We start from the raw sequence: 23,582 nt of genomic DNA, 5'->3' as shown, positions 1-23,582 counted from the left end.
TGTAATGTTCTCACAGTGCCACCATCCCCCACACACAGTGTAATGTTCTCACAGTACCACCATCCCACCACACAGTATAATGTTCCCCCAGTATCACCATCCCCCACACACAGTATAATGTTCCCACAGTACCACCATCCCCCACACACAGTGTAATGTTCTCACAGTACCACCATCCCACCACACAGTATAATGTTTCCACAGTACCACCATCCCACCACATACAGTGTAATGTTCCCACAGTACCACCATCCCCCACACACAGTGTAATGTTCCCACAGTAACCACCATCCCACCACACACAGTATAATGTTCCCACAGTACTGCCGTTTCCTCCACACAGTACAATGTTCCCACAGTACCACCATCGCCCACATACATTATGATTAGTGTTGAGCATTCCGATACCGCAAGTATCGGGTATCGGCCGATACTTGCTGTATCGGAATTCCGATACCGACTTCCGATATTTTTTCAATATCGGAATTCGGCATCGGAATCGGAAGTTCAGTTGATTGACGGCCTGACGTCATCATGATGCGCGGTGTGTGCGCATCATGATGCGCCGTCATTTCGGGCCTTCCGGGGGTCTCTGCCGGCCTGCCGGGGGGCTGTGCCGGCCTGCCGGGGGGCTGTGTGGACTGCCCGGGGTCTGTACCGGCCTGCCGGGGGGCTGTGCCGGCCTGCCGGTGGTCTGTGCACCCTGTGGGGGTCTGTACCGGCCTGCCGGGGGGCTGTGCCGGCCTGCCGGGGGGCTGTGCTGATGTCCGGGGGTCTGTGCAAGCATCGTCCGATGGGACTACAAGTCCCATCTGGCGATGCCTGCTACCATGACAGTGATTGACACATTAGCCAATGATGGGACAGTAGTAGTCCCATCATCCGGCTAATGTGTTAAATGTTAAAAAAAAAAAAAAAATACTACATACATACTACATGCATGCTACATACATACTACATGCTACATACATACTACATATATACTACATACATACTACATATATACTACATGCATGCTACATACATACTACATATATACTACATACATACTACATACATACTGCATGCTACATACATACTACATACATACTACATATGTATGTAGCATGCATGTAGTATATATGTAGTATGTATGTAGTATGTATGTAGTATGTATGTAGCATGCAGTATGTATGTAGTATGTATGTAGTATATATGTAGTATGTATGTAGCATGCAGTATGTATGTAGTATGTATGTAGTATATATGTAGTATGTATGTAGCATGCATGTAGTATATACTACATATATACTACATACATACTACATACATACTGCATGCTACATACATACTACATATATACTACATACATACTACATATATACTACATGCATGCTACATACATACTACATATATACTACATACATACTACATACATACTGCATGCTACATACATACTACATACATACTACATACATACTACATATATACTACATGCATGCTACATACATACTACATACATACCACATACATACTACATACATGCTACATGCTACATACATACTACATATATACTACATGCATGCTACATACATACTACATGCTACATACATACCACATACATACTACATACATGCTACATGCTACATACATACTACATATATACTACATGCATGCTACATACATACTGCATGCTACATGCATGCTACATACATACTACATACATACTACATGCTACATACATACCACATATATACTACATACATACAATACATTCATACAATACATACATAGACATACAGTACATATAACATAGAGTAACATACTTACCAATACTTGTCACATTGTTCCCCGAAGCCATTGTCGTCTACGGAATAAATATTAACATAACAAACCACAAAAATACTCACCCACGATCCGAAGCAGTCCACGAGTGTGTCCCACGACGATCTTGGGTAGAGAACGGCAGCATCAGATGATGCTGCCGTTCTCTACGGGCTGCAGGAATCCAATGACGGAAGGTAGGTATCCTTCCGCACTGTATTCCTCCGCCACTTAAAAAAAAAAAGTCCCTAGTCTCACTTTATGCCATTGCTGCGTGGGAATTTCCCACACAGCAATGGCATAAAGTGAGACTAGGGACTTTTTTTTTTTAAGTGGCGGAGGAATACAGTGCGGAAGGATACCTACCTTCCGTCATTGGATTCCTGCAGCCCGTAGAGAACGGCAGCAACAGCTGATGCTGCAGTTCTCTACCCAAGATCGTCGTGGGACACACTCGTGGACTGCTTCGGATCGTGGGTGAGTATTTTTGTGGTTTGTTATGTTAATATTTATTCCGTAGACGACAATGGCTTCGGGGAACAATGTGACAAGTATTGGTAAGTATGTTACTCTATGTTATATGTACTGTATGTCTATGTATGTATTGTATGAATGTATTGTATGTATGTAGTATATATGTGGTATGTATGTAGCATGTAGTATGTATGTAGTATGTATGTAGCATGCATGTAGCATGCAGTATGTATGTAGCATGCATGTAGTATATATGTAGTATGTATGTAGTATATATGTGGTATATATGTAGCATGTATGTGGTATGTATGTAGCATGTAGTATGTATGTAGTATGTATGTGGTATGTATGTAGCATGCAGTATGTATGTAGCATGCATGTAGTATGTATGTAGCATGTATGTAGTATATATGTGGTATGTATGTAGCATGTATGTGGTATGTATGTAGCATGTAGTATGTATGTAGTATGTATGTGGTATGTATGTAGCATGCAGTATGTATGTAGCATGCATGTAGTATATATGTAGTATGTATGTAGCATGCATGTAGCATGCAGTATGTATGTAGCATGCATGTAGTATATATGTAGTATGTATGTAGCATGCATGTAGTATATATGTAGCATGTATGTGGTATGTATGTAGCATGTAGTATGTATGTAGTATGTATGTGGTATGTATGTAGCATGCAGTATGTATGTAGCATGCATGTAGTATATATGTAGTATGTATGTAGCATGTATGTAGTATGTAGTATGAATGTAGCATGTATGTAGTATGCATGTTGTATGTATGTAGCATGTAATTTATTTTTATTTTTTTTTTTACATTTAACACATTAGCCGGATGATGGGACTACTACTGTCCCATCATTGGCTAATGTGTCAATCACTGTCATGGTAGCAGGCATCGCCCGATGGGACTTGTAGTCCCATCGGACGATGCCTGCACAGACCCCCGGAGCCTGCACAGACCCCCGGAGCCTGCACAGACCACCGGCAGGCCGGCACAGCCCCCCGGCAGGCCGGCACAGCCCCCCGGCAGGCCGGCACAGCCCCCCGGAGCCTGCACAGCCCCCCGGCAGGCCGGCACAGCCCCCCGGCAGGCCGGCACAGCCCCCCGGAGCCTGCACAGACCACCGGCAGGCCGGCACAGACCACCGGAGCCTGCACAGACCCCCTGGCAGGCCGGCACAGCCCCCCGAAAGGCCCGTACAGACCCCAGAGAGGCTGTACAAGGGCAGGAAAGGGTTTTTCTTATTCCGATACCGGAAGTCCCATAGACTTGAATGGGACTTCCGGTATCGGAATCGGCGATACCGATACTTTTTTTAAAGATCGGCCGATACCATCCGATACGATACTTTGAAGTATCGGACGGTATCGCTCAACTCTAATTATGATATTACAAGATGCCATACACAATATGCTACCATCCAAACCACTAGATAATAAATCCTCACTTACCCCATTCTTGATACCATACAGTCTCTTGCGTGGATCTCCCACACAGTGTAATGTTCCCACAGTACCACTATCCCCAATATTTTTGTATTTTTTTGTGTTTTTCATGTAATATATAGAAGCCAAAGCAAAAATGCAAAAAAGAAACCATTATATCCAGAGAAAAAAAAACATTGTACATGAAGAATTTGGCATCAAATAGCTCCTGTCTTGTTGATCTTGCAAGATCTCAGGTCTGATTCACACACAGAAGTTTGAGGCTTTTATAAAAGCCTCAAACTTCTGTGTGTGAATCAGACCTGAGATCTAACATGATAGAAGATTACAGTGCGGGGAAGATGGGAAACCTTCATATAGACGGCCGGTGGGGATGGAGTCAGTGACGGACTCTGGACAAATATGTTTCTAGAGCTGCAGTAGAAGATGAAGATGTCGTCCTCATCATGAAGGAGTTATTTCTCATATAAATAGATAAACTTCGGCACTCAAAGAATATGATTTGTAAATAATGCTTTAACTAAAAGAACCAGAAAATGAGATAAAGTTCATCCAAAAAGGAAAGCAGATAATATTCATTCGACGTTTCGGCCATATGGGGCCTTTTTCAAGAAATACTTGTGACCATAATAAATCATATAAGTACATAAACAAACACTATCAGCATTTTTTTGTGTCTAATACTATGAAAATTCAAAAGGATAGCCATCCAATGAACACTATATACGATAAAGATGCACATCAATGTAGGCTGGTAAATAGGGCAATTCTTTTGTTCCATTACAGGGCTCCAGTTTCGAGGCAAACACTACACAGATGTCACATCCAAGTATGGGGGAAATCATAGATAACACAAAAGTAAGGTCATGAGCAATAAAGAGAAGAATTCCTAAAAAAATCATCAGAAGAGGAGAGTTCGCTAACATACAATCGTATAACAGTAGAGTCCACGTAAACAAAGTGGGTCCATGCAGGTCTAACAAAGGCTTCTTTAAAGATGGAGAAGAAAAAAAAAAGAAGATGGCATGAGGGGACCATACCTACCAGGCTAGGGATAACGGCGACATACCTAACAGGCTAGGGATGAGGGGGCTATGCCTACCAGGCTAGGGATGAGGGGGCCATGCCTACCAGGCTAGGTATTAGTACAGAATTGACCACATTTTTTGCTTAAATTTTTTTTCTAATTTCCTCCTTTAAAACCTAGGTGCGTCTTATAGTTCGAAAAATACGGTAGGTTTTATTAGTGGGTGTAATAAAACTAAATACTGTAAAATAACAAATGTCCTCATATGTTTCCCTTATTATCTCCAGTAATTGTATTATTACACAGGATTTTTATGATGTTACATCGGCTCATCTTCTTCTGATTCAGGTCTCTACAATTTCGGATCCTCTCAGTGAAGATCTTCCATATAATAGCATTTTTCTGAATTATCCCACCAAGGATGGATATGGACAGAGATAAGATGGCGGAGAGGATATTACACCTCACCCTAGAGATCCTCTTCCGGCTTACTGGAGAGGTGAGAGATTCTAATGACGTCACATTACATCATTCTTATCTCTGGGAATAACAGATGGACAGAACTGGAGAGGTGAGGACTCTGGAAATGTCTGTAGTGAGATTTATTAATGTGTCTCTCCATAACCAGGATTACACAGTAGTGAAGAAGACCTCTAGTGATCGCTGCCAGGACCCTGTGTCTGAGGGTAAACCTCAGAGTCATATCATGGGGTCTCCTCCTCACCACCTAATACATGAGGACATCAATGACCAGAAGATCCTAGAACTCGCCTACAAGATGATTGAGCTGCTGACTGGAGAGGTGACACTGCTGGGGATGCTGGGACATTATACAGTAACGCTATGAAGGGATCGGGGGATGACGGTATCATTGTATGTGTCAGGTTCCTATAAGGTGTCAGGATGTCGCTGTCTTTTTCTCCATGGAGGAGTGGGAGTATTTGGAAGGACACAGAGATCTGTACAAGGAAGTCATGATGGAGGTTCCCCAGCCCCTCACATCGCCAGGTAATAGACAGGACTAAATACACATGGCCTATAATTATCTGTATGTAAAGAATGATTTCAGTCCCTGTATGTGTTTCCTCCAGATTTATCCAATAAGATGACAACACCAGAAAGATGTCCCCGACCTCTTCTTCCACAGGACTGTAAACAAGAAGATCCCAATGTTCCTCAGGATCATCAGGTAGATGGAGAGAAGGTGTCATGAGATCTCCCCTATGATGTGTAGACGGCTGTGAAGGTCTTGTGCTCAGTCTTGTTTTATCCACCAGTATTATATGTTTTATACTTGTGTAATGAGAGCGGTGGAGATGGCAGGATTAGAGCTGATCATAGATGTGACTTCTCCATCTGTCTGTGACTTTTACAATATTTGTTTCAGGGTGAAGATCTGACCCATATTACTGCTACAGAGACATATGTGAGGGGTGATGAGTGGTGTAAAGAGGAGATTCCTACATTTGACTACCCAGGTGAGTAGTAACAACTAAATGCAGAGAAGTCACAGATTCTTCTCAGTCACCGGCTGTGGCTGCTTTACAGTCGTATAGTCCAGTTGTATCACAATTGTATGATCACCATTTTGCCTCTAGACCACAACATTCTCCTCCACCCAAAACTGTTCAGATGACTTTGGGCATTGAAAGCCCTTTTCTATAGAACTCCCTGAGATTAGGAGATGCTGTCCGTTACCTGCCCAGGTCTGTAAAATGACAACGTAAGTAGAATGTGCTGACAAGTTAGAAAATCACTTGAAGAAAAGTATTATGATGGGCCTGTAAGAGAAAGCGGAGGGTAATGATGCTGTTGGCTTCCTAGATCCCTGATATCTTATTGGATGAATCTCCCTTCTCTCCTTTCTGTGCTGCTGAATGTGCTCATATGGTCCCTACAAGACCAGGGCCAGTCTTTCTGGCCAAACTTTGCTTTTATGATAGACAACATTAATGATACGTTCAGGTCGCCCAGTACTTACTGACCTCGGATGTATTGATATGTAATGATATGTCATGACGATCGCCCGTGCATAGGGGCTGATTCTGTCAGCTGACGCCTAGCACTCAGTGCCGGAGCGGTGCCCGCATTGCTCCTGGCACATTAATCCCCTAAATACTACGATCAATATCGATCGTAGTATTTAGCAGGCAAGCAGAGGAAGGGAGCCCCCGCTTCTCTCCAATTGCCGATGGTGTAGAAAGTTTAACTGTCAGTGCAGCACTGACAGTTTACAAGCGATCAAACTGCAAAAAGTGAAAGTCCCAAAGTGGGACAAAGTAAAAATTTTAAAAAGGTGAAAACAAATTGTGAAAATATATACAAAAAATAAAAAAATCACAAAATATTTCCAAAAATTAAAAACATATTGAACCCATAAATATTTTATGAAAAAAAAGTACAAAAAGTGGAATAAAATGCAATAAAAAAGGTAATCATTTATTATTATTATTATTGTTATTTCTTTAGCGCCGACATATTCCGCAGCACTTTACAATTTAGAGGGGACTTGTACAGACAATAGACATTACAGCTTAACAATTAACACATAGATCAACATAGATCTATGAGAAAGAGATGAATATAAATAATGAGGGTACTGCTGAAAACGTCCTCTTATCCTGCAAAAATTAAGCTATCATACAGCTTCATCAGTGAAAAAATAAAAAAGTTATACCTCTCAGAATAAAGCTATACAAATTTTTTTTTCTATAAAATAGTTTTTATTGTGGAAATGCGCCAAAACATAAAAAAACTATATAAATGTGGTATCACTGTAATCGTACTGACCCAAAGAAAAAAGCTGCCTTATCAATTTTACCACACATGGAATGACATAAAAAAATCAACTCCTGAATTGCTGTTTCTTGTTCTTTCTGCCTCCCAAAAATCAGAATACGAAGCGATCAAAAAAAGTCATATGTCTGAAAATGGTACCAATAAAAATGTCAACTCGTCTTACCAAAAAACAACCCATAACATGACTCTGTCAGCCAAAATATGAAAAAATTACAGGTCTCAAAAGATGGTGATGCAAAGACTAGTTTTATGCAAAAAAAATGGTCTTTTTCCCTTCACCCATGACAGCACACCTGAGAGAGGGATCCGCCCCGCCCCGCCAGGACAGGAACCTACTGAGATATAAGGGCTGGCACCTCTCCCCCGCTTCAGTTGGGTTCCTGTCCTTGAAGGAATCCCACTGTCGGCGGTGCCTGTCATGGGCGAAGAGAAGAAAAAAAAAGGGAAAGCCCAGGCCCGTCCCGGTGCGGGAAGAACAGGAGTCTTACCTGTAGCACCGGCCGTCGGGTGCTGGAGGCACAGTCCCCGGTGACCCCCTGGGCTCCGGGTTCGTGTGGGCGCAGGTGGGATCCCGGTGGCTCCTGGAAGCCCCCACCGTGCCGCCCTCCCCTTGCGCGCGCCCGCATTCTCGATCCCCGAGGCTGGCAGGGGAAAGACGCGGGTGTCTTCCGGCCGCTGACGTCAGCGGCGCAGAGGATTGTGGGTGCGTCGGCTGACATCAGCAGAAGGCGACGGTGTCATGGCGCCGGGTGCGACGCCAGCCGGCTTTTCTGAAGCGGTCGGCCGGTGGTCGCAGGGTGGAGGGGAGGAGACACCACCAGGACGGAGGCCGCATTTAAATGAGGAGGAGCAGCAGGGCAGGCAGTGAAAGATGGAGACAGAGCAGGAGAGGTCCTTGTCTCTGCCTCCCTCACAACCCTCCGGCCGCAAACATGGAAGCCGCTCAAGCAGCAGCTGCCCCAGCCGCAGGTCGGGAGACTCCTCACGGTCCAAAGAGCACAGGTCATGTGCTCCGACGCAGCCTCCAAGTCCGGTACCCTTGATTACGGGTGGTGAGTGATCTTCGTGAATGTTAGCATTATATTAATATACTGTTGTATGTTTTGACCCCGTAGGAAAAACCCAAAAAAGCGGGAAGCAAGAAGAATAATAGGGACTGTGCCATATGTAAAACTCCCCTAGCAAGAGACTGGCAGAAAGACCTCTGCGCCAGTTGCATTCAGCGGACCATGGCAGAGGAAGCGCCTAGTTTCGCAGCTAACCTGATATCGGCCCTTAGATCAGAAATGGAGGGTTCAATTAAGACCCTATTGAAAAAAGGGAGGAAAAGTAGAAAAAATCCCCCTAGTTCTCCCTCAAACTCCTCGTTGGCCTCATCTCAGACCCAACAGGCATCCTCCTCAGACTCCTCAGACAGTGACACGGGGGTAAGCCATGTTTCCCTGTAGAAGGCACGGATGCTCTCCTAAAGGCCATTAGAACAACAATGGGCCTACAGGAAGAGAAAGCGGCTAAATCCCTAGAGGATGTTATGTTTGGGGGGCTTCAAGAGAGGAAAAAACTGACCTTTCCAGTGAATGAAAAGATCCAAGCGCTTATTGAGAGAGAGTGGAGGAAACCCGAGAGATCAGGGGCTCTTCCTTCCACCTCTAAGAGACGATACCCCTTTGAGCACAAAGATGCGGAAATATGGGACAAGGTCCGAAAAATAGACGCAGCGGTATCCAGGTCTTCTAAAAAATCAGCCCTGCCTCTGGAAGTCTCAGGGGTTCTTAGGGACCCGCTAGACAAGAAAGCTGATTCATATTTGAGGCATGCATGGGAAGCGACAGCGGGAGGATTAAAGCCGGCGATAGCAGGAACCTGCATGGCACGCTCCCTGATGACCTGGCTGCAGCAGTTAGAAGAGAGGCTAGCATCAAAAGTCCCAAGAGAGAAGATATTAGAAGATATGTATCTCTTGCATGGGGCAGCAGCTTTTTTGGCAGACACCTCGGCGGACTCTATGAGGTTGACGGCTAGGGCGGCAGGATTATCAAATGCCACCAGGCGAGCATTGTGGCTTAAAGGCTGTCCAGGTGACCTGCAGTCTAAAGCTAAACTGTGCTCTCTCCCCTGTGATGGTCGGTTCTTATTTGGGAAAAACCTAGATGATATACTGGAAAAGGCAAGTGATAGGAAAAAAGGCTTCCCCAGGTTCCCGACAGAGCAGAGAAGACAGCCCTTTCAGAGAGGAAGATTCAATAAGGGGCGTCCTCCGGCAAACAGGGGAAGATGGGAAGACAAAAGGAATCGGGATTTATGTTTGGTGGAGGCACCTCCACCTCAAAGAAATCTCCACAATGACGCCAGTATTCCGGTGGGGGGGAGATTGGCACTCTTTTCCCAGGCCTGGGAAAGGATCTCTTCCAATACCTGGATCCTCGGCATCTTAAGGGAAGGCCTGAGAATCCCCTTTGTTTGTCACTACCCCTATCAGAAAGGCGATCGAAGAACAGTTGACCTTGGAAACAGAGATCCTGAGCCTGATAGACAAGTCCCGAACACACAAGAAGGAAGGGGGTTCTATTCCCCCCTTTTTTTGATAAAGAAACCAGATCAATCGTTCAGGACAATTATAAAACTCAGAGGGCTCAATCAGTGGATAGAGAATCAAACCTTCAAGATGGAGTCAGTGGCTTCGGCTACTACATCAAGACTGTTTTATGGCCGTAGTCGATTTGAAGGATGCATATTATCACATCCCTATCCATCCAGGTTACCAAAAATACTTGAGGGTGGCTCTTTATATCCAAGGCGTACTCAGGCATTTCCAATTCAGAGCTCTTCCATTTGGAATATCTATAGCCCCGAGGGTTTTCACCAAAGTCATAGCGGAGGTAACAGCCTTCCTCCGGATTCACGATATGGACATAGTACCCTACTTGGACGATTTCCTTATAGTGGGCAGCTCAGAGGACCACTGTATGGCACAGTTGAGCCGGGTGACCGACACCTTACAGGAAGTAGGGTGGATAATAAATTTCAAAAAATCAAGACTACAGCCCCTAAAAAAACAGACCTTCCTGGGATTTATCCTGGATTCAGAACAGCAGGCGTGTCTGCTTCCGGATACCAAAATAGAGAAGGTACAGAACATGACTTTGATGGCCCGAAACCAACCTCATATGACATTGAGAAATGTGATGTCTCTACTAGGTACCCTGACGTCCTGTATTCCGGTGGTCATGTGGGCTCAATTTCACACCCGACAGCTTCAGGGGGAGATACTATCAGCACAAAGATCGCTGAGAGGGCGTTTAGAAGGAAGGCTGGAGCTTTCCTTAGAGACCAGAGACTCAACTGGTGGCTGGCCAGTACAAACGTGGCTTCAGGAATGCCTTGGGACAGACAGACGACAGACGTGATATTAACAGACGCAAGCTCCTCGGGGTGGGGGGCACACCTAAGGGGTCATGTAGGCCAGGGTTCCTGGATGCCTCAAGAAATGGGGGCATCATCCAACCTGAGAGAACTGTGGGCAGTGAACAAAGCCCTAAGCCACTTCATTCCACTACTCAGGGGTCGCAATGTCCGCATCATGTCGGACAATAAAGTAACGGAGGCATACATCAACCACCAAGGGGGGACAAGATCACACACCCTAATGAAGGCAGCAGGCGACATTCTTGGCGAAGCGGAACAACACCTACTCTCCTTAACAGCTGTGCACATAAAAGGGACAGAAAACATAGAGGCCGATTTCCTGAGCCGCAATACTCTGAGGCAAGAAGAATGGGCTCTAAATCGGTCCGTTTTTCAAAAGATAACACAGCTCTGGGGGAAACCGGTGATAGGCCTCTTTGCCAACAAGCGCAACAGGCAAACAGAGAGGTTTTGCTCACTAAACCAAAGGGACTTCAGGCTAGCCTATGCGTTCTCCCCAGTGGCCCTGATCCCAACAGTAATCAGAAAGATCAGGAACGATCAAGCCAGGGTGATCCTAATAGCCCCATTCTGGCCAAAAAGGCCCTGGTTCGCTCTGCTACGAATGATGTCCCTCTCCGATCCATGGGTTCTGCCAGAAATCCCGGACCTACTAGATCAAGGCCCAATATTCCACACTCAGGTCAAAGGACTCCATCTGACAGCGTGGAATTTGAAAGGTCGCTTTTAATGGATAGAGGGTTCTCCCCCGGGTTGGTGGCCACCCTGCTAAAGAGTAGGAAACCGGTGATGACTGGAGATGAGCGACTTTGCCTTTTTTCGGGTCGAGTCGGGTTTCATGAAACCCGACTTTCTCAAAAGTCGGGTCGAGCACAATCGGCCGATTATCGTGAAAAGTCGAAGGCCGACTGAAACACGAAACACAATGCAAGTCAATGGGGAACCAAGGTCGGCAGTGAGTGGAGGACAGGAAACACACCTACAGTGCTCATTTTAATGCCAAAAACATCAATTACTTATTACTTAAGATTGTCAACCTTAATTTACTTTTTAATAATAGTTAGGCATTGAAAACTGGGGGTTATTTGGCTAAAGTTGTGGGGGGGTAGGGCTGGCTCCAGATTTTTGTGGACCCTGGGCCAAAGAGTGTCACTGGACTCCTTTAACACATGCCACAATTCATGATCCTCTGATACGGCAGAGAAATAGCGGTATAGTACAATGAAAAATACTTCACTTCTTAGATTCAGTCTTTTGTAGCAATAATATTGTGATTCCATAACTGCTTTGCCCTTGTGACTACACCTCAACATTTGCTGCTGGTGGTGTGCTAACCGGTGGGCTTACAGTGGGGGAAGCGATGTAGCGTTGCTGACTACCTTCATTCGGAGCAGGTGCACATGTGGTACGTGAGGTTTGGTAGTCTGTCCAAGCTTGCAAGTGCATGGTGGTTAAATGTCTAAGCATGCAACTGGTATTCAAATTTCTCAGATTTTTCCCTCGGCTAAAGGTCTTTGTGCACTTCTTACAGATAACTTTTGCCTGATCATTAGGATTTTGTTCAAAAAAGTGCCACACTGCACTCTTCCTACTAGGGAAGGCATTTTGAGGCCTTGCACGCTGGGCTAATTTGATCGTCTGGCCAAGCTGTCCTGCAACTCTTTTGGTTTTTGTAACCCATTTTTGGACTGCTACGGTCCTGCCAGATACCAGCTGTTGCGATGTCGTTGCCTGCTGCGGATCCTCCTCCTCCTCTTCTGAGCTATTGGCAGCGACACCCTCTTCCCCCAATGGATGCCAATCTGGGTCAACAACTGGGTCATCCATCACCTCCTCTTCAATTTCATGTGCACCTTCCTCTGTGTCACTGTGTAAGGTGGTATAGTATATGGGAAGGGGCACCTGAGTTTCATCAGGGTGTGATTCTGCCTCAGTACACTGCGAGGACAATGTAGTGCTCTGAGTGAATGTACCAGCAGAAAAATCTAGCAGTGGCTGTGCATCAGTGCACTCCATGTCAGATTCATCTTGGACTGGGTAATTCACGATTTGACTTGCTAACCCAGGCATGGTATGTGAAAAGAGCTCCATGGAATAATCTGTAGTGTGGCCTGCCGTATCCTTCACTTTTGGTAGGGGTGAAGGACACAAGGAAAGGTGTTGTTCCTGACCAGGAGCCTCCACTGATGACTCAGTGCTTTTATTTTTTGAAACTTCAGAAGAGGAGGCGAGAGAGCTGGAGGCTGTGTCAGCAATGTAAGCCAAAACTTGTTCCTGAAGCTCTGGCTTTAAAAGCGGTTTACCTACTCCCAGAAAAGGGAGCCTTCGAGGCCTTGTGGAGCCAGACGATGACGCAGGCTCAACACCTCCTGCCTTAGGTGCTATTGTGCTTTTGCCACTACCAACAGATGCACCACCAACACCACCACCATCAGGACCAGCTGGCAATCCCCGCCCACTTCCACGGCCTATTCCACCATACTTCCTCATTTTTGTGAAAATGTACCCAAAATACCACCAGCTATATGGTACTGTAAAACAAGGTAGAAGGTGTATATAGTATTGGTGAGAATTTGAATCTCACTAGAGATTTGAGGACGCCGAACTAGTATCTCAGGGCCAGTAGAGATTACACCTCAATGTAACAGGCTGAAATTGGATGGTGTATGACAAGGTAGAGGGGGTATATAGTATTGGTGAGAATTTGAATCTCACCAGAGATTTGAGGAGGCTGAACTAGTATCTCAGGGCTAGTAGAGATTACACCTCAATGTAACAGGCTGAAATTGGATGGTGTATGACAAGGTGGAGGGTGTATATAGTATTGGTGAGAATTTGAATCTCATTATAGATTTGAGGACGCTGAACTATTGTCTCAGGCCCAGGAGAGATTACACCTCAATGTAACTGGCTGAAATTGGATGGTGTATGACAAGGTGGAGGGTGTCTACAGGATTGGTGAGAATTTGAATCTATCTCACTAGAGATTTGAGGACGCTGAACTATTGTCTCAGGGCCAGTAGAGATTACACCTCAATGTAACAGGCTGAAATTGGATGATGTATGACAAGGTATAAGGTGTATATAGTATTGGTGAGAATTTGGATCTCACTAGAGATTTGAGGACGCTGACAACGATGCTCTCAGTCCAAGTATGGCAGCAGGCAGCCTAATAAGCAGGACTGCTGCACACAAAAGTGTGGAAAAATGAACGCTTAGTAACTGTGCAGAAAAGAGGAAGAAAAGTATTTTTGCTTTTAAAAAAAGCAGTTTGCACAGCAGTGTGCAAACAGCAATGCAGCTATCAGGGAGCCTTATAAGGCAGCCTAATAACCAACAGAGCTGATGCATAAAAATAGAGCCTCCCCTGTCACTGCACACAAAGTGTTGTGTTGTAGGTGGAAATCGCTAACAGCGGAAGCAGTTTTTTTAGTTCTTCTTCCCTGCCTAACGCTTTCCCTTATTCTGAATCAGCAGCAGCAACCTCTCCCTAATGCTAAGATCGGCAGAAGTAAGATGGCGGTTGGTGTGCACGCCCTTTTATAGCCCTTGTGACGCCACACAAAGTCAGCCAATCACTTACATGCCCTTCTCAAAGATGGTGGTGACCGATGCCTATGTCATCGCGTTGCCCACAGTGTGCGTCCTCCATCATTGGCTGAAAAAGGGCACTGGAAGCATCATTTAAAATGCGACTTTGGCACTCGGGTCACCGACCTCGTGGCCGACCTCACGCTATGGTCGGGTTTCGTTTCATGAAACCCAACTTCTGAATTTGACCGACCCGTTTCGCTCAACTCTAGTGACGACCAAGATCTATGGCAGAACATGGAATAAATTCCTACAGTTCCTAGGTAAGCTGTTAGAACAAGAACCCCCGATTAATGCCATCTTGGAGTTTTTACAATCAGGGTTGCAGCTGGGGTTAGCGGTAAATACTCTTAAAGTGCAGGTATCGGCACTAGGAGCGCTCTATAACTGCAACTTGGCAGCAAATAGATGGGTAGCCAGATTCATTAAATCCTGCCATAGGGCTAGGCCTATCCCAATACCCAGAATAGCCCCGTGGGATTTAAACCTAGTACTAGAGGCTCTGACAAAAGAAACATATGAGCCTTTACATCAGCTACCCATAAAATTTCTGACCCTAAAGATGATCATTTTGGTGGCCCTTAAATCGGCCTGTAGAGTAAGCGACTTGCAGGCTCTCTCGGTAAATCCACCCTATACTCAGGTTTTTCAGGACAGAGTGATATTAAGAACAGACCCCGCTTATCTGCCTAAGGTAGCATCAGATTTCCATTGGGGTCAGGAGATTATCCTCCCATCCTTCTGCGATAATGCAAAAAAACCCAGGGGAGGAAAAATTCCATAGTTTGGATGTTAAGAGAGCCCTGTTACTGTCTGTCACTAGCCAGTGGAGGAGGTCCCAGTCCCTTTTTGTAGCTTTTCAGGGTGCCAGGAAAGGCTATGGGGTTTCAAAAGGGATTATTGCCAGATGGATTAGGGAGGTCATTAGTATAGCCTACTCAGCTAGTGGTGTTCCGATTCCTGACGGCATCAAGGCTCATTCCACCAGAGCCGTGGCAACCTCCTGGGCTGAAAAGGCAGAGGTATCGATTGAACAGATCTGTAAGGCCGCTACCTGGGCCTCACCTTCAACGTTCTTTAAGCACTATAGATTAAATCTATCCTCCTCTGCTGACTTAACCTTTGGTAGAAGGGTGCTGCAAGCAGTGGTCCCTCCCTAAGGTGTTTCAACGTCTCCAAAAATCTCTCAGGTGTGCTGTCATGGGTGAAGGGAAAACCACCATGGTTACTTACCGGTAGCTGGTTTTTCCGGAACCCATGACAGCACCCGTATATTCCCTCCCCTTTTTCACCGTATGGGTGTGCACGATTAGTAGGGGGCGTTTGTGTAATGTGGTGTTGGAGTATCATGTAACTAACTGGGAAGTCCTCTCAATGCTCTGTAACCAACTGAAGTGGGGGAGAGGTGCCGCCCCTTATATCTCAGTAGGTTCCTGTCCTGGTGGGGCGGATCCCTCAGTCAGGTGTGCTGTCATGGGTTTCGGAAAAGCCGGCTACCGGTAAGTAACCATGGTGGTTTACTGTGTGACTGCAGCCAAACATAAAAAACTATATAAATCTGGTATCGCTGTAATCGCACTGACCCGAAGAATAAAGTTGCTTAATTAATTATACTGCATGAGGAACGGTGTAAAAAATAAATAATACCAATTCTTCACCTGCTGTTGATTTGTTCATTCTTTCTCCCAACGATTACAGTAAGGCTCAGCTCACACGGAGCGTTTACACCAGGGTTTCCGCTTAACCCTCTGAAATAGGTGATTCAGGTGGAACCCCTGGCGGAAGATTCCCTATAATGAGGTAGATGGAGGTACTGTAGACACTGTCTGGCCTATGATCCAGCGGTGTCCACCTTTTTAGGCGAGCATAAAAGTGCGGTTGACCAGTTTTCTGCACTTCTAGGAAAAAAAAAGGACATAGCTGAACAGAGGCCAGATGGAGTCCAGAGAAACTCTGCTGCTGCATTATAATTAATGGATCCCTTGGGGGAATTCATCTGAATCGCGTCCCTCGATGGTTTAGATGGAAACCCCAAAGTAAGTGCTCAAATTAGAGCACAGGATAAATGTGATACCAAACGTTATGTAAAATGTTCCCAATAAAAGCTTCAACTCAATAAAAAAAAAAGCAAGTCCCCCACTCAGGTCCATCACGTGTCAATGGAAATATGGGGGACTTCCATGTTACTTGTAGAACAAAGGCTCTGGAAAACTAAATGGTTCCTCAACCCCCCAAAAAAGAATTTCAGCAAATTCTGTACTCCTAAATCCAATTGGCCCCCAATTTAAGTTTTTCTTTTTTAATAAATTAGCAAAAATTTCTACAGTTCTGGGTTTTTTTCAGTCAAGATGGGGTGCAGAGTGCACATTAATGAGAAAAAATGAACTTTTTTGAATTTGCCAAATGGCTGCAATGAAATAAAGAGTGAAAATTTTAAAGGGGTCTGAATACTTTCCGCACCTGCTGTAACTCAGATGAAGCAAACCCCATAATAGCCGAACATACTGACACAAGGAAACGGCCATTGTTAGTAAGAGATTGTGAACAAGAATAAATCTTGCCAAGTAGAAAAGACAAAGTGATGATAAATACTCAGTGTAAAGACTATTAATGGTTCAGACCTCATTTTGCTTTATTTAAACGCTTGATGATTTAACTACTATACTCTTTAAAAACTTGAAAAAGGACATGTCTAAGTCTAAACACCAACAAAGTGTTAGAATATAGAACCTATAAAGATAATCTCACCGGATATAATAATGTAAAGCACATATATGCTCTCATATAGTGTAAACCATAGAAATTATAAAAGAAATCAGAAGAAGCAAAATAACTGATTTATAGAGTAAAATACTTTATTAATATCAAAAAGTGCAAATATACAAATAATGTCAAAATTGTGTGAGACTTGAAAAACATACAAAGACAAAAAAACAGCCGGGCTAAAGTACCCAAACAGAATCTGTACAGGCAATGTGAACGTAATAATTAATTATATAGTCCTCCATCCATATTGGTATTAAAAAAATATAGTAATCCATAGATGAGACTAGCCTAAATAGATAATAAACTGACCAGATCAGCTATCGCTGTCTATAGAGTTTGCAATGTCAGCATCTATAGAAGTTAGTCACCCAGTGGGCAGAGGGCTTGTAAGAGATGTTACATGGCTAAATAACATAAAATAATACCTGAGGCCATGACTCCTTTGTGGGGGGGTAGATATTCACCACAGCACAGTGCTGAGCTGCACCTCGATGGACGTTTCACCCTCTAGGCTTCGTCAGGAGGATGAGGCTGTATTTCAAAAGTTGCACGTAAAAATATGATCCCAATGATAGCCCAACTTGAATCCTTTGTTTTTACCCATTTCCCCTTGTGAAAATATAAAATCTGGGGCTAAAATAAAATTTTGATGATAAAAATGTAATACATTTTTTCTTCACCGCTCAGTGGTATAAAATTCTGTGACTCACCTGTTCTGTCAATATGATCACTGCACCCCTAGATGAATTTATTGAGAGGTGCAGTTTGTAAAATTGTGTCTCCTATGGGAGATTTCTGCTGTTCTGCCACCTCAAGGGTTCTACCAATGTCTACCAATGTGACCTGACACCCTCATACCAATCCAGCAAAATCTGAACTCCAATACAGCTCTTTTTCCCGTCTGAGCTTTGCAATGTGCCTCAAAAGTAGTTTTTGACCACATATGGGGTATCGGTGTACTCAAGAGAAATTGCTCAACAAAATTTGGCATTCATTTTCTCCTGTTACTCTTGTGAAAATAAAAAAATTGGGGCTAACTTAACAGTTTTGTGGGAAAAATGATTTTTTTTATGTTCATGGTTCTACGTTATAAACTTCTGTGAAGCACTTGGGGTTCAAGGTGCTCACTTCACATCTAGATAAGTTCCCTAAGAGGTCTAGTTTCCAAAAAGAAGTCACTTGTGGGGGTTTTCCACTGTTTAGGCACATCAGGGGTGTCTCCAAACGCAACATGACACCTGCAGACCATTGCATCAAAATCTGTGTTTCAAAACAACACTTCCTTTCTGAGCCCTGCCTTGCACCCAAACAGTAGTTTTCCACCACATATGAGGTCTCTGCATACTCAGAAGAAATTGCAAAACAAATTTTGTGGTCCAATTTTTGTTAAAAAAAAATTGAAATGTTAATTTTTACCTTCCACATTCCATAAATTTTTGTTAAGCGCCTGAAGGGTTAATAAACTTCTTGAATGTGGTTTTGAGTACATTGAGGGGTGCAGTTTTTTAGAACGTTGTCACTTTTTGGTATTTTCTTTCATATAGGCCCCTTAAAGTCACTTCAAATGTGATGTGTTTCCTAAAAAAATGATTTTGTTGAAAGAATAAGAGATCGCTGGTCAACTTTTCAAACATTGTCCTGATTTAAGGACCTAAAAATTAAGAGTTTGAAACTTGCAAAATTTTAAAAATCTTGAAGTATAATACGTCATCAAAAAAACAATCTCAGAATCAGTGGGATCCGTTGAAGTATTCCAGAGTTTTCATAAAATGACAGTGGTTGTAATTGCAAAATTTGGCCTGGTCGTGAAGGTGAAAGCAGTCTTGGGGTTATATGTGCAGTGAGGGCTCCAATGGTCGACCATAACGACACTCCAAGTATGTCCGTAAGATCATTTAAGATCTTATTTAATGTGCTGTCTTGTTATAATATATCTATATATTTATTATTACTATATGTAATGATTTTAAATTGTAAACTAAATCGAGTACTAATGTGGGTACCAATTTATCTTCATTGATTTTTTTTTTAGGTTTTTACAACAATTCTATTCTTTTTTTTCATTAAGTTTTTGTATGAATTGTCAATATTTATATTTCTATATCCTCTATTTTGACATCTGTTTTTAATAATTACACTCTCCCTAACCACTCTTCATCCCCTCTACATGGAGATGGACATAAACAGAGACCCCTAGGCTTGGGCCGTGGTGTTACCTGCTGTTTGGTGGTGTGAGATAGTAAGAATAGTCAGGTAGCCGGGTCAGAACCAGGAGGGCAGATAAAATACAAAATAAGAAGACACAAAAGTAGTCCGTAAATTGGCCAGGGTCACAGCAAGAAACAAATACACAAGCTGAGAGCTGAACACAAACGACTGATCCAGAGGAGGACAAGGTTGTATTTGGCAGCTTCCGGCAATATGCTTCGAGCTTTAGTAGGGTGTGAAGCTTTCCGATTGGCTGAAGCAGGGAGATTACCGCAGCTGGACAGCACACACACCCTTACTGCCAGACTGGTTGGTACTACTGGTTTCAGCAACCTTCATCTTAGAGGCTGGACAGAGCCTACGCAGCCCAGAGCTTCTGGTTTCCGACGTCTCTTCCATCACCAGCGCCGCCTGCAGAATGAATAAGGCAGTGCCTGGTGACAGAAGCAGACATCACAGGGGCAGGTCCCAGAGAAAATGGGACATACCATTTGTAGAAGTCCTAATATGACAAAGTGAAAGAAAACTAGAGCAGTGGTAATCCTAATAAAGTGACTCAAGTTTGGAAATTATAGCCCTCAATGAATTAATCCATAGGAGTAGGGACTATTTTGGCTTTCCTGAAGCCATTTTCTGGAAATTAGCATACAGTAAATGTTAGAGAGTGAAAACTGCAAATATGCAATTTTATTACCCAACTCATAGTGCCCAGATTGTGCTCCAGGAGACACACTGTAAATTAAGGGGGTTCTTACGACCATAGTAATGCCAAATACATGGATGCTAAAAGTGGTTTGGGGACACTGCAAGACTCAGAAGCGAGGGGGAGATTTAACTTTGGGAGATTTGGATATTTCTGGATTGGTTATTGGAATCCATGTTGCTTTTCAAGAACCTTTGAGCCACTAATAATGAGGAAACCTTTGTTTTTCTGTTGACTGTTGATGGACCTGAGTGGAGACTTGGTTTTCATGAGATGACGTTTTTATCGGTATTCTTTTCTTTTCACCCACATAACAATGATTTGAGGATTTTAGTCCATATTTGGAAGGCAGAATGAACAAACGATTGAACAACATGCTCCAATGGTTCATCCTATCAAGTTTTTTATTAGACTGTGAACTATCATCATGTCATTATCTTGGTGAATAATTCAATATTTTTATACAACTTGCCATTTTTATGGACAGTTTAAGTAGAAATTTTTAAAAAATACATATTACGCATATTTTATTCAAAAATAATGGTTTTATTCTTGGCAGATGACTGTACCAGGACATCAAAGGAACAGTTGACATCACCCCTTCACAACAAAAATCTATCATCTAATCCTTTGAAACACGTCATATCTTCTGATTCATTACCGACTACTAAGGAAAATCAAAGTCACAAAATAAACAATAAAAAGCAAAAGGCTTCTAGAGCAAAGAAGCCATTTTCACGTTCAGAACATAGAAATAGTTTTTCCCTTGAAAAGTCTTTTCTTAAACATCAAAAAATTCACGCAGTGGAGAATAAGTTTTCTTGTTCCAAATGTGGGAAATGTTTTAACCAGAAATCAGATCTTGTTAGGCATGAGAGAATTCACACAGGGGAGAAGTCCTTTTCATGTTCAGAATGTGGGAAATGTTTTACAAAGAAATCATGTTTTATCAGACATCAAAGAACTCACACAGGGGAGAAGCCTTTTTCATGTTCAGAATGTGGGAAATGTTTTATCCAGAAATCAGATTTGGTTATTCACCAGAGAACTCACACCGGAGACATGCCATTTTCCTGTTCTGAATGTGGGAAACGTTTTGCAAAAAACTCATATTTTGTTAACCGCCAGAGAACCCACACAGGGGAGAAGCCATTTTCATGTTCAGAATGTGGGAAATGTTTTCACCGGAAAGGGATTCTTCATATCCACCAGAGAACTCACACAGGAAAGAAGCCTTTTTCATGTTCAGAATGTGGGAGATGTTTTAACCGGAAAGATATTCTTCATAGCCACCAGAGAACTCACACAGGGGAGATGCCCTTTTCATGTTCAGAATGTGGGAAATGTTTTAACCAAAAACAGCATCTTGATAGCCACCAGAGAACTCACACAGCAGAGATGCCTTTTTCCTGTTCAGAATGTGAGAAACGTTTTGTAAAAAAATCATATTTTCTTAACCACCAGAGAACCCACACAGGGGAGAAGCCATTTTCATGTTCAGAATGTGGGAAATGTTTTAACCGGAAAGAGATTCTTCATAGCCACCAGAGAACTCACACAGGGGAGAAGCCTTTTTCATGTTCAGAATGTGGGAAATGTTTTAACCGGAAAGAGATTCTTCATATCCACCAGAGAACTCACACAGGGGAGAGGCCCTTTTTATGTTCAGAATGTGGGAAATGTTTTAACCAAAAACAGCATCTTGACAGCCACCAGAGAACTCACACAGGGTATAAGCCTTTTTCCTGTTCAGAATGTGGGAAATATTTTGCAAAAAAATCATATTTTGTTAACCACCAGAGAACTCACACAGGAGAGAAGCCATTTTCATGTTCAGAATGTGGGAAACAGTTTACAGAGAAATCAAATTTTTTCAGACATCAAAGAATTCACACAGGGGAAAAGCCTTTTTCATGTTCAGAGTGTGGTAAATGTTTTAACCGGAAATCAGATTTGGTTATGCACCAGAGAACTCACACAGGGGAGAAGCCATTTTCCTGTTCAGAATGTGGGAAACATTTTGCAAAAAAATCATATTTTGTTAGCCACCAGAGAACCCACACAGGGGAGAAGCCATTTTCATGTTCAGAATGTGGGAAATGTTTTAGCCGGAAAGCGCATCTTGATAGCCACCAGACAACTCACAAAGGGGAGAGGCCCTTTTCATGTTCAGAATGTGGTAAATGTTTTAACCGTAAATCAGATTTGGTTATTCACCAGAAAACCCACACAGCGAAAAAGCTTTTTTCCTGTTCAGAATGTGGGAAATATTTTGCAAAGAAATCATATTTTGTTAACCACCAGAAAACCCACACAGGAGAGAATGTGGGAAATGTTTAACCCACTCGTCTGTTTATTTGGGGTGCTAGACGGGGAGATGTGGGGACACTATGTTAGAATTTTCCTATGAGAGACACTCTTTCTGGCCAGAAACATGCTGGCTCTATGGTGGATGGGTGGTGCACATCCTTCTTTCAGAGCATGGATTGAATTGGTAACTATTATGCTAAAAATATTTGGGTTATCCTATGGCACCAAATGGCTATTAATAATGCATAATTGTGCTTGGCAGTGTGTTAATAGTAGTTGCAGTATAAGTAGATGTGTAGTAATATTTTGAGAAATATATCACTAATCGGTCAGAATGACAAAATGTTCTGCTCACTTGTCGATTTGGTTTATTATCCCTATAGCATTACATGGACTTATGAATCCAAAAGTTGTATTAAGGTTATACTATGCAAGATTGCTGTACCTTTATAGTTGTTTGGACAAGTATATGTATATAACTTTGGCTATATCCATGTGTGTATATGTTGTGTTTCGGTTAATAAACAAATTTAAAAAAATGTGGGAAATTTTTTACACACAAATCTGATTTTATTAAGCACAAGAGAACTCACACAGGGGAGAAGCCTTTTTCATGTTCAGAATGTGGGAAATGTTTTGTGAAGAAATTATCTCTTCTTAGTCACCACAGAATTCACACAGGCGAGAAGCATTTTTCATGTTCTTAATGTGGGAAATATTTTACACAGAAAAAACTGTTAATAAATATCAGAGAAGTCACACAGAGGAGAAGCATTTTTCATGTTCAGATTATGAGAAATGTTTTAATCATAAAGAGCATTGATAGCCACCAGAGAATCCTTATTGGGGAGAAGCATTTTTAATGTTCAGACTGTGGGAAATGTTTTAACGGGCAAGAGGCTCTTGATAGCTACCAGACAACTCACACAGGGGAGAAGCATTTTTCCGATTTGGAATGTGGGAAATGTTTTTTGAAGAAATCATCTCTTTGTAGTCACCAAACAATTCACACAC

General features: G+C 43.0%; 1 protein-coding gene across 1 annotated transcript in view; it reads left to right on the top strand.

The window, feature by feature from the left end:
* The window catches only part of LOC141094223 (uncharacterized), a 35,515-nt gene extending 12,434 nt beyond the window's left edge, over positions 1–23,081 (top strand). The window contains exons 2-7 of the mRNA XM_073580026.1: positions 5,114–5,264; positions 5,394–5,567; positions 5,650–5,773; positions 5,857–5,954; positions 6,153–6,243; positions 20,818–23,081. Of these exons, the coding sequence (XP_073436127.1) occupies positions 5,187–5,264; positions 5,394–5,567; positions 5,650–5,773; positions 5,857–5,954; positions 6,153–6,243; positions 20,818–22,598 (2,346 nt within the window). The 5' untranslated portion in view covers positions 5,114–5,186 and the 3' untranslated portion in view covers positions 22,599–23,081. The remainder of the gene's footprint in view (positions 1–5,113; positions 5,265–5,393; positions 5,568–5,649; positions 5,774–5,856; positions 5,955–6,152; positions 6,244–20,817) is intronic.
* The last annotated feature ends 501 nt before the right edge of the window (positions 23,082–23,582 follow it).

The sequence above is a fragment of the Dendrobates tinctorius genome, unplaced genomic scaffold (genome assembly GCF_039654945.1).
Source record: "Dendrobates tinctorius isolate UK_male_01 unplaced genomic scaffold, ASM3965494v1 ptg000063l, whole genome shotgun sequence".
Classification (NCBI taxonomy): Eukaryota; Metazoa; Chordata; class Amphibia; order Anura; family Dendrobatidae; genus Dendrobates; species Dendrobates tinctorius.
The sequence above is the reverse complement of the archived record's forward strand: the minus strand, read 5'-3'. Positions and strand labels throughout refer to the sequence as shown.